The sequence below is a fragment of the Odocoileus virginianus genome, chromosome 13, assembly GCF_023699985.2.
Source record: "Odocoileus virginianus isolate 20LAN1187 ecotype Illinois chromosome 13, Ovbor_1.2, whole genome shotgun sequence".
Lineage (NCBI taxonomy): Eukaryota > Metazoa > Chordata > Mammalia > Artiodactyla > Cervidae > Odocoileus > Odocoileus virginianus.
This window is the reverse complement of record NC_069686.1, coordinates 23,952,950-23,968,448: the sequence shown is the minus strand read 5'-3', so window position 1 is coordinate 23,968,448 and position 15,499 is coordinate 23,952,950. Positions and strand designations below refer to the sequence as shown.

Here is a 15,499-nt window from a genome sequence, read left to right as displayed (position 1 = left end):
GATTAAAATGGGTATTTTCCAAGCAGACTCTCTGCTGAGACTTTTTTTTCTAAAGGAAAAACAGTATAGTCTCATCATTGAAAACAGGGCAGAAAACTTCCCTGACATCATTTATTTATTCGCTCTATAAATATTTATTTAGGTCATAAACCCTGTGCTTCGGCTGGGGCTAATTGCTATGAAAAATAGATGTGGTCCCCTTTCTCCTGGAACTTACATATTAACAGAAAAGAAAAATATTCATCATGTAGACAAAATCACAGCTTCATGAAGTACCATGAAGGGGAGTTGCTAGGTGCTAGGAAAGTATGTAACCGAGAATTGATGGGGGCCGGATATCAAGGAACGTTTCCTCAAGAAAGTGACGGTTGAACTGAAATCTGAACAGGTAATTAGGCAGAACGGGTTGGTGGGAGTGGTTCAGGCAGCAGGGAACGCTGAGTTACCTGGTGTCAGGAGGAAGCTCGCGGAGCATGGCTCCGGAGCCTGGAGCAGAGACGGAAGGAGAAATGTGAAGGGGGTGGGGTGGGGTTTTGTCAGTCTGATTAAGACATTGTTTTTCTCTTCATCCTGATGCCATCAGAAGTCATAAAGGAGTTTTAGGCACGGGGTCAGTTGGCAGAATAATGTGATCTGGTTCATGCTATGATTTGAGAATAGTTTAGGGGCAGGGGTAGCCATGTTAGGGGAGCTTATGGAGTCAGACCAGTTAAGAGGCTCTTACAATAGTCCTGGAGAGAGAAGATGGTAGGTTAGATTCCACTGATGGTAGGGGAGATGAAGAGAGATGGACAGAGGGAGTAATTTAGGAAATAAAATCAACAGTCCTTGATGACGGGTTGGATTTGGAAGGAAAGTGGGGAGCTGTCAAGAACAACTCCTAAATTTCTGGCTCACAAAACTGAATGGGTTGTGGGTGATAGTACCTTTCTCAATGACAAGAATATGAGAAGGAATCCAGGTGATTCTGAGAGGCTTTTGAGTTATTAAAGTGATGTCAGGGAGAGATCCAGGCAGAGATAACTATCACTGTGCCATCTTAGAGAGTCAGTGGGGAGAAACACAGCTCAGAAAACCTTTTCCTCGATCAGAGACACTCTTTATATTTGTATTGATCCATCAATTTATCAGCTTATAGTAAATGGCCTCCCATTATTATCTAATGACAAAGGAAGAAAGACAAGGATTTTTCTTACAATAATCCAGGATGCTTAACATAAAGGATCACTGGTTAAGTAGCAGAAACACCATAAGCACACCTGTGTTACATGTACCTTTAGTTGCCAATATGAAGTCAGTTAGCAGAGGTGTGATGTGTGTTTCACAACACCTATTTTTAGGTATTTTGCACCTCGTGTATGTGCATTGTCCCCAGTTGCGCAAGAAGACAGTTGCTTAAATGAAGCTGGTTACAACCTGGCCTAGAGCAAGTCTCATAACTCCTTTGGAGGTATTTTTGACACAGTTCATTGAAAGGCCCTTAAGATATTTTTGGTAACAAGTCACTATTGTTGTTGTTCTATATGATAGCTTTGAATGTAGCCTAATTTGATAATAAGTCTCAGATTTGCTTCTGAAATACACTGTTTGCTTTCCTAACTCACTACAAACCAACTGTAACCCTTACTCAAAAGATGAAGTCATTCTCCAGACTCAAATATTGGCAGAACAGTATTGATGGCTGCCATTCATTAAATGATTTTTTACTTGCCAGGCATTTTATAAACATTATTTAATTTAATCCTGACAAAAACCCACTGGAATAGGTAAATTATGAGACCATGTGTACAACTGAATAAAAAGAAGCACAAAGATGTTAACTGGCTCACTCAATAGAAAACTATTATCTTGTTACTTAGTATTCTAAAATCAATTGATTATACCTGATAGGTGTTGAGAAAAACAATCTCTGTACCTATTGGGAGTCATCCCTGTCTGGATTTTGGTACTGTGTGTAGTGGTTTTTAACAGGTGGGGAACTGTAATTCTATCTGAGAACCAGATGTATTGTGGTGACCTTTGTAGCACACATACGCAATGACTGTTAGGGGGAGCTACATACCTGCAGGAACCTTCCTCCTTACCAGGCAGTGATGTATTCTGATACTATAATTTGTATTCAGTTACTTCTACCCTTTTATTTTTAGCAAGCTGAAGAAGAAGCAAAAAGAGGCTTCTGTTATTGATTTACTTTTGTCATTGTGCTTAGCGTTGCAAGTTGAAGAGTCAGTCTTCCGAGTGGGTGTCATGCCTTGATTTGTCATTGATAACTGAAAACATGCAACTTTCTGTTTTGGCGAAGATATGAACAAAAGGCATATGGATATCATCACTCCTTTCAAGTGAATATCAAGCAAAAAGATAATGAATGGGATTCCAAGGTGATCTGATCTAAGTCTACTGAAAGTATTCAGAAACTGAGAAACACATTTCACAGAAATCTAATAAAAGATCAAAGCAATGTGGACTCATTGACTAAAAAATCTGAGGGGTATTAATGGAGGAAAACATATTAACTTTTATGAGTTTTTAAATATCATCGACTATGCTTGTCTAAGGTTTAGCTATCCAAAATCTAAAATTAGCTATCCAAAAACATTACAGATACAAAAATTTCACTCAGATACTTGAGATTTCACTTTCAATATGACATTTGCTTTGAAATATACCTCTGGGATAAGGAACAGAATGTGACTAAATTGATTCCATTTTTTGGCTAAAGCAGCTAGAGAGGGTCAGTAGCAGAGAGAGGGACCCAAAGAAGAAAGGGAGGATTATTAAGGACCAACTTTGCCACTTTGGTTTTTCCTGGAGGTGGTCCTCTGTGGGTGACAGTGAACTGCCCTTTAAGGGAGGAGAGAGAAGGAGTGTCTGACAAAAAAAAAAAAACACTTTGCAAAGCTTTAAGTGTGAAACTTTTTCCAAAGCCTTCACTATGGAGACCAGATAAAACACACCAAGAAACTCAGTGGACTTGGAACTGGGTCATTTCCTTCCTGCTTACCTGAGAAACAAAAGCTCTGGGACATAAAGGAGACGTTTTTCTTTCAACTCTACCTGTGTGTCTTTCCAGGGTGTCTCAGGTTCTAAACAGTGAATCAGTATACACAACGACATCCCCCCTCCAATGGGGCCTTTTTTTTAAATTAATTTTTATTGGTGTATAGTTGCTTTACAATGTCATGTTCATTTCCACTGTGCAGCAAGGTGAATCAGCTGTATCTCCTCTTTTTTGGATTTCCTTCCCATTCAGGTCACCACAGAGCCCTGTGCCTAGAGTTTCCTGAGCTACACTACAGGTTCTCCTTAGTTATACAATTTGTACTTAATATCAATATTGTGAATATGTCAATCCCAATCTCCCAGTTCATCCCATCCCCCCCTCCTCTCTTGGTTTCCATACATTTGTTCTCTAAGTCTGTGTCTCTATTTCTACTTGCAAATAAGGTCACCTATACCATTTTTCTAGATTCCACATATTTGCATTAATATACAGTATTTGTTTTTCTTTCTGACTTACTTCACTCTGTATGACAGTCTTGTGTTGTGGGCTTAGTCGCTCAGTTGTGTCTGACTCTTTGCAACCCCATGGACTGTAGCCCGCCAGGCTCCTCTGTCCATGGGGATTCTCTAGGCAAGAATGCTGGAGTGGTTGCCATGCCCTCCTCCAGGAGATCTTCCCAACCGATCGAACCCAGGCCTCCCGCATTGCAGGCAGATTCTTTACCATCTAAGCCACCAGGGAAGCCTCAGAATACTGGAGTGGGCAGCCTATCCCTTCTCCAGGGGAACTTCCTGACCCAGGAATCAATCCGGGATCTCTTGCATTGCAGGTGCGTTCTTCACCAGCTGAACTACCAGGAAAGCCCATGTGACAGTCTTAAGATCAGTAAAAAGAACGCAGACATGTGTTTTGGTGTTTATTTATAATAAAATACTTCAGAAACAAAATAAGGATAGAAATTTAGTTTCTCATTGTAAAATGTCTTCTTAGTGATTCATCTCAATCTTAATTATGAGTTTGATATATTGAGAAGTAACATATATAATTAGATTTGTAGAAGGAATCCAATTTTATTTGGGGGGGAGGGGTTCAAGTGTGCCTTTATTGGTGGTGGTGGTGTTTGTTCCAAACATTGTCTAGAAACAATTAATAGGGAAAGCTTATTGAATAAAGTACATGTTTCTAGAAGAAATAACTAGCTTTAGATTTCTAAATTATAGAGTACAGTTCTTTTTCCCTGTCAAGCCCATTCAGACATGTCATACTCTTCACAGTAATCATTGCAGTCATCTTAATACTATACATTTTTCCAAATTAAGTACTTAGATTTCATCATCTGCACCACACTGTTGAACAATTACATTAGCCTTTATTCCCATTTCACATGTTATCTGTAAAATCCATTAGGCGGCTGCCTCTATGTTTCAAAAGAACCTTGGCATTGAATTCGCCTCTGGGGTCATATTTTTCCGGATTCTATTACCATGGTACAGGAAATGTAACAGTTTTCACAACTTCCACTGGATTCTTTGCTCAATGTTTTCTCAACCTTGATCGTTCTTCCTCTCCTTTCTAAGGTCAAAGCTGTTTCTACATTTTGGGGTTATCATGTGTTCCTTGAGTGGTGCTTGGTTGTTTGCTCTCTCTCTTCATTAAAAAAAAAGAGTTGCCAGATGGTATCTCTTCCTTTAATGAGCAAACTTTAAAATGTCTCTAGCTAAGTTTCCTTCACCCCAAATCTTAGATTTATGACGGTGCTTTATTCAGTTAGTAATTTACCTGTACAGTATTATAATTCTCCACCTTCACGCCCAGTCTTCCAGCCCTGCCCTCTTATTTCCTCTCAGCAGTCTTATGATTTAACTAACCTTCAAGTAAAATTCCCAAAGGCTCTAGGAGAAGCCTTTAGAGGTTTGTGAGAGATGACTGACGCCAAGTATCTCTACCCTGTAGTTTCCAAAGTTAGGGATATGTTTTTAACTATTTCCTCATACTACAGTTCTTACTAAATGGGTCAGAGTACGCTGGTCTTGGTATTTTTAAACTCCACTTAGTATTTTTAAACTCCCGTACAGAATTTCTTTGTCAGCCTCTGCAGAGATTACCCAAACGCTTATATAGGACCAGTACTTCAGAATGCATTGTTCAGTGCAGGCCTGCTCCGACACCAAAGGGAAAACTTGGACTTCCGAAGTACTTGCCATGTCATATGTGCAACATATTTTGAGAGATTCAGAGAAAATACACCTAACCAAAGTGGTGCATCCTGAGAGGCTGGGGCTTCAGCCCTGAGCAAATGCAATACATTTAAGAATAGGTTCCTTCAAAAATGCTGGCATTTTTATTTAAGTGGAAAAATTAAACATATGTAATCAAATCTCTACAGTTTTCCTATGCAATAAACATTGATCTTCTAGTTCAGGAGACACCCATTCGGCTGATTGTTGTCATTAATATGTGGGGTTCATGCGGTGGTATTCTGGAGTCAGCTTGTAAAAATTCCTCACTAAAGTGGATTGGACTCATCTCTTCCCCCACGGTAGCTTGAAATCGCCAATGATGAGAACAGTCATGCTGTGGGACTTGACAAGCACAGAGCAAACACAACATTAGACAAACACAACAAACTCGACAACAAATTAGAAGCACCCCTCCCTTTTTGTTCAGAGACATAGTTATTAGATATTTACCAGCACACTCTTGGATTCATTTCGCTTATTAGCCTCTGCTGAAAGAGACAATATTTGTCTAAACCAGAAGGAAGAATAAAGGAATGCATGGAAAATGTATGTCTTATTTGTTGATATTATCATCTTTTCTGGTGACTTTTGGGGTGATATGTAAACCAAGGACTCTGTAAATTCAGGTTGTTGAAATTCTTATCAGCTTACGAAACAGCCAAACATAATGAATCTGGTTCCAAATTGCCAACTACAATTAACAACTAATGAGTCGAGGACTTATACTGTAAGATTTGACTGAACATCAAAGTGATATGAATGTTTTAGTTTGGTTTGCCAGAGACATTAGCACCCAGGTTATTTATTCAACTCATAACATGTAACCAGGATTTCCTTTCATCAAATATATATCCTATGTGTATTTGGGTATACAAATGCTGATATGTATATCCAGCCTCTTATTACACATCTCTGGCAACCCAAAGCACATTGCTTTTTAAAAAAAATGTATTGAAGTATAGTTGGTTACAAAAGAGGAAAGAAGGGGACGGATAAATTAGGAGGTTGGGATTTATATATATACATACACTACTATATATAAACACACACTGCTTTTTGAGAAAGCCGATTCCATTTTGTAGTGATAATTGTTAGAAAGCTCTTCTTCATATTGATCAACCTGCTATCACCTAATTATACCTTCTGACCCTAATTCTGGCCTCTAGAGACATACAATAAATCTTGTCTCTGTTCTCCAAACTCCAAGTGTTTGCAAGCAGTCTTGATGGACATGCAGATATTTGACAATAGGTTATATGGGCTCCATGTGTCTCTGTTCTATAGATTTAAACATCCTTAGTTCTTTTCTCTAACGTTCCTATTTTCCAGACGCTTTATAGCCTTGGTCACTCCATCTGAATATAATGCTGTTTATTAATGTCCACCTCAAAATGTGGAACCTGGCGGTGGGGTGGGAGTGAGGCTCATGAGAGACAGGATGCGCATATACATAAAGCTGATTCATGTTGTTGTACAGCAGAAACGAACACATTATAAAGCAATTATACTCCAATTAAAAATTATGGAACTTGATCTGGACATTGCACTCAAGATGGGATTTTTTCAGTACATGAAATATGTTACATTACCTGCTAGAGCTATAGATACTCTATCCACGGGTATATGCTAAAGGTACAGGAGCTTTTTGGATCTTAATCAGTTTGTTTGTTCATATTATGCTAGTGGTAAGTAAAGCAACAACAAAAAGACAAGGAAGAAAATATGCATATCAGGCCTGGTAAATAAGGTCTGCATCATCATGCAAATTAAAACTTTTTAACATCTCCTAGGTAAGAATCTTCTTTAGTACTATACATGGTATACAGAGAGCAGTCAATAAAATTTTGTGGTTTTTTTTGAGTGAACTTGATCTTGTATCTGAAAAATGTGCTAACCTGCCTTTTAGTTATCCATCCAAGATATTATTTAAAAACTACATTTAACAAGACAGGGCCAAGTTCATGATACCCTCTCAGAGGATCCTTGTCACCACCCCATGGTGACCTTCATGGAGATTCCTTTCCTGGACTGGTCTCTACTGCCAATAGAATCTCTAAGTAGCACACGCCTTATTGGTGGTGCAAAGAGGCTAAGCATCTCTGTTCTTTGAAACATTTTCAACATTTCAACTAACTAAAATCCATGCATTCAACCATACCCTTATTAATCAGTTGGTATTCCATCCTTCCATGCACAGAACATAAGAAACTTTGTCAGAGAATCTCAAGACTAGATCACTGGTTTTCCAGTTATGTTCCATCGGGTCAGGGCTTTGGATACTTTTCTCACTTTTGTTTGTTTAATAGGTTAAGATTCTGCATGAATTTTAATTTGGCAAATGGACATTCTCTCCCTAATGAGCCCAGGCAATAGTCTAATAGTCACTATTCCCTGCTCTCACCTGTACAGAGACCATCTTTTTAAATCATCTTTTTTTGGAATTTTATCTAGAATTTGCACTTTTAAAAATAATACTTCACTTGCATTTTGATTACCTTTTAATTCCTTTCCCCATGACTCTTTGCAGATACTAGACAGAGCAGTCATAACTTTCAACTTTTTCGTTGATTTAAAACATGAATAGCCCAGACCTAAGGATTCTTACATAAAACTGCTGAGCACTCTTGGACTACCTCCCACCTTCTTTTTTTTACATGAAATTCTTCCTAACGTATCTGTTCTCCCATTTCTTGTTTAAAGGTTTTTCTCCTTGATACAGACTGTGAAATCAGAATAGGAAGTAAATGATTCTACTTTGTGTCTTTGTATCTCCCTCCCATTTTATTTGTCTGTCATTTCCTCCTCTCCACTGCTTCTATAACTTGCTCATATATTTTGTTGCACTTACCACACTCTATCATATTTATTAAACGTTATTAAACGGTCATCTCCCCAGCAGACTAGTAGCTGGTGGTCCTTGTTCTCAACATATTCCCATTATAATGAGGGAAATATACATAAAACCAACCACCAAAACTAATATACTACTACAAAATTAGGCAGCATACTATGCTGATTAAGTGCTCCTAGGGTAAACGATGATGGCTCAGCCAGTGAAGAATCAGCCTGCAATGCAGGAGACCTGAGTTTGATCCCTGGGTTGGGAAGATCCCCTGAAGAAGGGAATGGCACCCCACTCCAGTATTCTTGCCTGGAGAATCCCCATGGACGGAGGAGCCTGGTGGGCTACAGTCCACTGAGTCCCAAGAGTCAGACACAACTGAGTGACTAAGCATATAGCACAGGGTAAATGAGTTACAAGTCAGCCGAGAAAATCAAAAGTAACACGAGTTCAACAGTGGTAGCTATCACTTGGACTAGCTTCTTTTGCTGGCATGTCTATTAGAAAGAACACCTCCACAAGCTCACAAAATAGATTACTCAAAGGAAATGCTCACTGGCGAGAATGTCATATCTTCAGCTGGCTTCCTGTATTCTTTTTTGAGCTCTTGTTCTCTGTGTATGAATCATATATTTTTTAAAATTTCTGAATGAGCTAATTATAAGGAAGCTTTTCTGCTCTCTTACCTCCTGCCCCACAGCACTGAGATCAGCTCTTGGAGTGTAACTGCAACCATATCCTTCTCTTTTCTTCCATACAGGTTTTCTATTAATATTACTCTAAGAATTTTCACTCCAAATTGTTCTTGTGAGCCTGGCTCAGTCTTGGAGTCAAACAAAACCTGAATTTGATTCTCAGTACAATCACCAATTATCTAAGTAGCTAGACTTTAGCAAATTATCTTCTCCATGCTCCAATTTTCTCAACTGTTAAAATACTTCCTAAGATTGTTTGCAAATCAGGTGAGATAATTTATGTAAAGTAGAGAGTTCAGTACCTGGTTTTCAATATATGATGACTTGGGTCATTCTCCACATCATCCTCATTATTGTGGAATTGAATTACTTTTTCACATTCTTATTGCCACTGTCCTTGTTACATGTGTCAATGAGTTTGTAATAACCAGGAGTTTTTATTATTAAGAACACCTTAAACCACTGAAAGGAAGTGTTTTTATTTTTGTGGTTTTTCGCTTTGTTTTCAGCATTATGATCGATCCATATTTTCAGTACTGTTTTCCTACTATAATTATTTTACAGTAAATTAGTGTCTTCAAGCCTTCAATTCATCAAAAAGTTCATCTTGTTGGAATTTACAGTAGAATATATCCACCACGTGATATAGGAAAAAAAAATGACTACTGAGTTGATAATCTCCCACTCATCAATCCCCCACCCCACTCACTCCCCCATCCGTTCTGGTCCTTGATTCAGGATAGTCTAAGAATCACTCTGCTGATTCTGGAAGTAATGTGTAACGTGTCCCATCCCTCAAACATATTTAGATGGGCAAAACTTTTACTCTGTTTACTCATACTTATCAGTACATATCAGATAGATTTGCAAAAGTAAGGAGTTTCAATTCTGTTTAAGAAAAGCAATAATCCTTTAATTTATAGAGTGAGTCTGGACAAGTTTACACAGTGGCTCAAGAGCTAAGTCCTATCTTAAGAAGCATCATTAGAACAAAGCAAATACACACACACACACACACACACACAGCATCCCTCAAGATATTTCCAATACAATATAAACACACGTACACATAAATGAGATAAATATAAGGATCATTAAATCAAATTATGAGTTAAGACATTACTTATCACCTGAAGATGGCTAAGGCAGAGGAAGGGGGATGCTACTTTCTGAAAATGTTCTGTTTATTTACTTTTTGTTTTTTGCTTATGGGCCAAGACAGGAAGGGATGCCACACAAGTTCATCCAGTCTGGATATTTTGTAGGCCAGTGAAAGCTCTGTCCCATCTCAGGCCTTTAAAGCTATTGTTGCTCATCAGGGACTGCCTTCTGCTTCCACCTGTTCAGCTAACTGCTATTCCATCTTCAGATTCAAGCTTAGATGTGAAGCCTACCCTCCTCACTCCACCACTTAGCCCCACCACTAGATGCCCCTTCTGATGGTTTAGTCACTAAGTTGTATCATCCTTGTGACCCCATGGACTGTAGCCCACCAGGATCCTCTGTCCATGGGATTTCCCAGGCAAGAATACTGGAAGTGAGTTGCCACTTCCCTCTCCAGGGAATCTTCCCAATCCAGGGATCAAACCCCAGTCTCCTGCACTGCAGGTGGATTCTTTACCATCCGAGCCACCAGTTGCCCCTTCTGCATAGTCTCAGTGCCCTGTGTCCAAGTTCAGTTAGGAAATCTTTATCAGTTCAGTTCAGTTCAGTTCAGTCTCTCAGTCGTGTTTGACTCTTTGTGACCCCATGGACTGCAGCACGCCAGGCCTCCCTGTCCATCACCAGCTCTCAGGGTTTACTCAAACGCATGTCCATTGAGTCGGTGATGCCATCCAACCATCTCATCCTCTGTTGTCCCTTTCTCCTCCCACCTTCAAAAATTACTAGATTCCTCTTCTTTTTAATCCATTGATTTCAAGACCCATATCTTGTGTACCAACACACCTAGAGCCTAATGTAAAATAAGCACAAAAGATTATTGAATATATATTAAATATCTAAAAAGAGTGTATCTAAGTAATTATCAAAGCAGTTAAGAACATAAGCTGCAGAGTTAAATATTTAGGATTCTGACATGGTACATACCTCACTGCCTATGATTTTGGACAGGTTATTTAGCATTCCTATGCCTGTTTCCCCATTAGTTAAACAATCTAATGCTAATATCTACTTTATGAGATATTTTGTGATGCTCATTGAGCTTATGCAGGTTAAGTGCTTGAAGCAGTGACATGCAAATTCAAAACTATTGTTATTCATATTGCTATTATTATCTCACATCTGATTCTCTCACCTCTCTTTCACCCCCACCTCCAGTCTCTCTCTCTCATTCTCTGTCATACACACACACACACACATACACACACACACACACAAGCAGGTTTGAAGGTCAGTATCATTTGATGGTCTCCTTAAACCACATTTTTTGGCAAGCCTTCTTTGAGCTCTTGGAAAGGCAGCATTCTTTGGGAAAACAACACTGAGCCAGAAATGGTCCAAGATACAGATTGCCTTCTAAGCAATCAACTTCAAAAGAGAGCATTTTTTTGAATGTGCTTGTTACTCTGTATGCATTTATTTTATAAACAAAGGAACTTTTTAGATACATTGTGGTTTAATTCCACATTATATTAATAGTCCCCATACTGCATTAGGTACTATTGGAAACTTGGAATCCATCTGTTTTATACAGGGAAAAGCATACTAAAATAGGAGTCAGGGATTAGATTCTTTAAGCACAGTTTGGAGAGGCTGTAATTGTTAATAATCTGAGCTTCAGGAATGCATAAAATAGGGAGGCTGCATTTGATTAACTAAAGTCTGAAAATTCAATGATTCTATTTTAAGATAGGAAAAAGACATTTAAAGGTATCATTCATGTCAAAGAGAAAAAAAATGTACAAAATAAATATTCCTGTGAAGATGGGTCATGGGGTAAAGGAGTCAGCAAAAACAGATGAGGAAATCTTGGAAGACTCCCCAGAGTTTGTTGTACTAGATCTTGAAAGCGAAATGAACATGAGTTAGTGAACAGAAATAAAATGCTCATTGGCTTATTTCCCCATTGCTCTAATATAGAAAATGCATTTGAAAATAATGTATGCACTACTCTAATTTAAAAGAGCATTTAAACTCAGTAGGTTTGGCCTGAGTTTTAAAGGTGCAAATGGGCATATCCTAGAGAGAGTTGGAGAAAGACTTCCAAGGGGATAATAGAGAATAGTACCTGTCAGTGGTTACACACCAAACCACATACTGTGAGGGGGGAAGATAAGCCAGTTAACTAGGATGAACGGGAATAGTTCCAGTCTTCACTAGAAATGACAGAGATGATACTGGCTAAGTGAGGAGAAAACCTTGCCAGACCACTTCAGTGATAATATGAGATTTTTAAAATCTTGATTAGAGCCCTTGTGTTTCTTGAACAAGAGTAAAAATAGTTTGCACTCTGTATCAAGGATTTTTAGATTCTTAATTGAATTTTTATTTTAAAATGAAACTGCTTATTGTAATTTAAGTGACAGGTACACAGCAAAGTGATTCAGTTTTTTATATGTGTATCTCTTTCTCAGTATCTTTTCCATTATAGGTTATTACAAGATATTGAGTTCCCTGTGCTATACAGGGAACCAACAACCAACCTTATTGGTTATCTATTTTATACAATATATAGTAGTGTGTATATTTTAATCCCAAATTCTAACTTATCCTTCTTCTCTCCTTTCCCTTTGGTAATCATAAATTTCTTTTCTTTCTGTGAGTCTATTTCTGTTTTGTAGGTAAGTTCATTTTATCATTTTTTTTAGATTCCACATGTAAGCAATACCATACGATGTTTATCTTTGTCTGTCTGACTTACGTCCCCTATTATAATAATCTCTAGCTTCATTCACAATGCTGCAAATGGCATCATTTCATTCTTTTTACTATTTCATCACACAGACATATATATATATATATATACGTATATATACACACACCACATCTTCTTTATCAGTTTTCTGTCAGTGGACATTTAGGCTTCTTCCATGTCTTTGCAACTGTAAATACTGCTGCTATGAATATACACTGAGGTGCATGTATCTTTTCAAATTATAGTTTTCTCCAGATAAATGCTCAGGAATGGGATCAGTGAGTGATCGTGTGGTATTGGAATAAGCATCATCTGTAGTTTGAGATACAGTTGTTTCTTTTTCATTTTTAGATGCCAGTTGGGTTATTCATGTGGTCCTAAAAATTTTCATGTTTTTAAAATGTTTGCTTACTTTTATTGATTTTTAGATTTCATGTTATATGACAGCCACCGTTATTTTTTTTTAAAAAATCAAACATATGAAATGAAGTTCTTTGTTGTTTTTGTGACGTTACCAGCTGCACAGGGAGCATAAATATTATAGAACATGGAGATTAAGCAGGAAGGAGGTACTGAAATGAATCATGCTGAGTCCTACGTGTCCTGCATGTGCTGTGGAGTCAGAATTTTGATGAAGTTCACATAGACAAGCCAAGAATTAATGAAAACATAATTTAAATGCCACAGAGATGACAAAATAGGAAAGGTAACCCTCCTGTTGGTTAATGCAGATTTACCTATCTCAGAGGATTGAGTTATATGTTAGGCAGTTATACACTTGAATTCCTTCAAAAATCAAATCTTTACAGATAGGAAGATGCTTCTGTTGGCAAATAAGAATTAGCAAAAGTGCTAACAGCAGCCAAACAAAGTAATATTGTATTAGTGGACATCAAAGAAAAATGAAAACAGCTTAACCAATGCATTTATAAAAAAATTTCAAGGAAGGTAATAAACTACAGATCACAGCAAGAAACAAAACCCAATAAAAGGAAATGCTTAACTTTGTTAGAACATAGATTTAAACTCTGGAATAAAAAAAAATTTATCTAGTAAATCAACAGCTTTTGAGAATGTATTTCAGGGACTCTTTGCCACACACACACACACACACACACACACTTGCTAGTGTGTTGCTTCCTCCACCTGAGGGCAAAGATCAACCTTTTATTTGCTTTTTAATACATTCAGAGTTGTCAAGTTGTCAAGTTTGGGATTTTTGGTCAGCAATAAATATCCTTCTCTAAATGTCAGACTTTTTCCTATGAAGATGAGAAAATGATGTCCACTGTCACCAGGGTATTTTAACTGTGTAATAACTGAATTGTTGTTAAGATCAAAAAGCATAGTAATGATTACAATTAACGGAATCCATAAAGTAATACATTGAAAAGCTAAAGAATCAAAAAAGTTCTATTTAGAACTTCCTTGAATATCCCTTACTGAGTTTCTGCATTTATTCCTGTGCTGCTTCTTAGAATATATGTTTTGCTCATATTCAGAGGAAGTGTCTCTTTCTAAATGCGTTTTTATGAAGCAAACACGTTATGTGGTGATATGGCAGTAAGAAGTGAAATACTGACTCTGGGTTTCCTGATGAATGAAATTAATTTAGACAAGAAACATACACAGGAGAGAACAGTTATGGTATGAGACCCAGCCGCCCTCAGGGGCCCTATTGCGGAAGGCACTGCTGTGGGTAGTTTCCTATGCTCTCCGTTGAGGGCGGGGTTTGTTTGGGTACCTGTGTGCAAGAGCCTGCCTCACTGCCATCTGCTCTTGTCTTACTGGGAGCACACTGACCTGACTGCTTCATATCCAGGCCTCGGTCATGGAACATTCTGTAGAGAAACCATGTTTGTAATCCCAACAGCACAGGGCAGCAAAACTTTATTTCCTAGTACATGGCTTCTCTAGAGCCCAAAAGACAGAGTTGCTGTTTCAAGGACATGTTTTGCTGATTTAGGTGGCAGTGGCTTCCACTAAGATGCTATCACCTCTGAACAAGGACACATTTATCCCGACATCAAATGTGTCCATCACGAACTGAGTCTAAAGATAGCTTTCACTGATGGGCATCCGTAACCTTTGGCCTGTTTCACATCATGCTGGCTGAAAGCTCCAACTGTAGCTCCTAGATTAGGAGGTTAAGAGTTCCAATTAATAGGTCTTGTGTCCATATAAAAGCCTATCATTTTGGTATGTTCATGTGCCTTCCTGTAACTTCTCTAAAGAGAAAAGTAAGAGGAAATTATTTGACTCACAGTTGGTTTTTTTTTCATCCCATATGAATCATTTGTAAGTGGAAGTGCAGACCTCTTAATCTTCCACACCTATCCACAAACACTTATAGATTATAGGGACATAGTGTTATATAATAACTTCATCCTTACCAAGTGCAAAAGTGGGGATTTTCAAACCTGCTAAGTCTCTTATTTGCTGCTTTGTATTTCTAGATGACAAAGAACGGCACCGTGGAATCTGAAGAAGCGAGCACTCTTACAGTGGATGACATTTCTGATGATGATATTGATTTAGACAATACCGAGGTGGATGAGTACTTCTTTCTTCAACCCCTGCCAACAAAAAAGCGAAGAGCACTGCTTCGGGCCTCTGGAGTTAAAAAGATTGATGTGGAGGAAAAGCACGAGCTGAGGGCCATCCGCTTATCTCGAGAGGACTGTGGTTGTGACTGCCGGGCGTTCTGTGATCCAGAGACGTGCGCCTGCAGCCTGGCAGGCATTAAGTGTCAGGTAAGGATTGGAATTTCAGGGAGCCCAAAGGCAAGACATTACACACTACCCGCTAAAGAGGCAGTTGTGTTACATATAATGAAGTTTCCCACACGTGGAAAAACTCTGA

General features: G+C 38.3%; 1 protein-coding gene across 4 annotated transcripts in view; it reads left to right on the top strand.

Moving 5' to 3' along the window:
* Nucleotides 1-15,499, top strand: part of CSRNP3 (cysteine and serine rich nuclear protein 3) — a 198,042-nt gene that overhangs the window by 169,948 nt on the left and 12,595 nt on the right. For all 4 annotated transcript variants that reach the window (XM_020891721.2, XM_020891722.2, XM_020891723.2 and 1 more), the window contains one exon: nt 15,094-15,390. In XM_020891721.2, the coding sequence (XP_020747380.2) occupies nt 15,094-15,390 (297 nt within the window). The remainder of the gene's footprint in view (nt 1-15,093; nt 15,391-15,499) is intronic.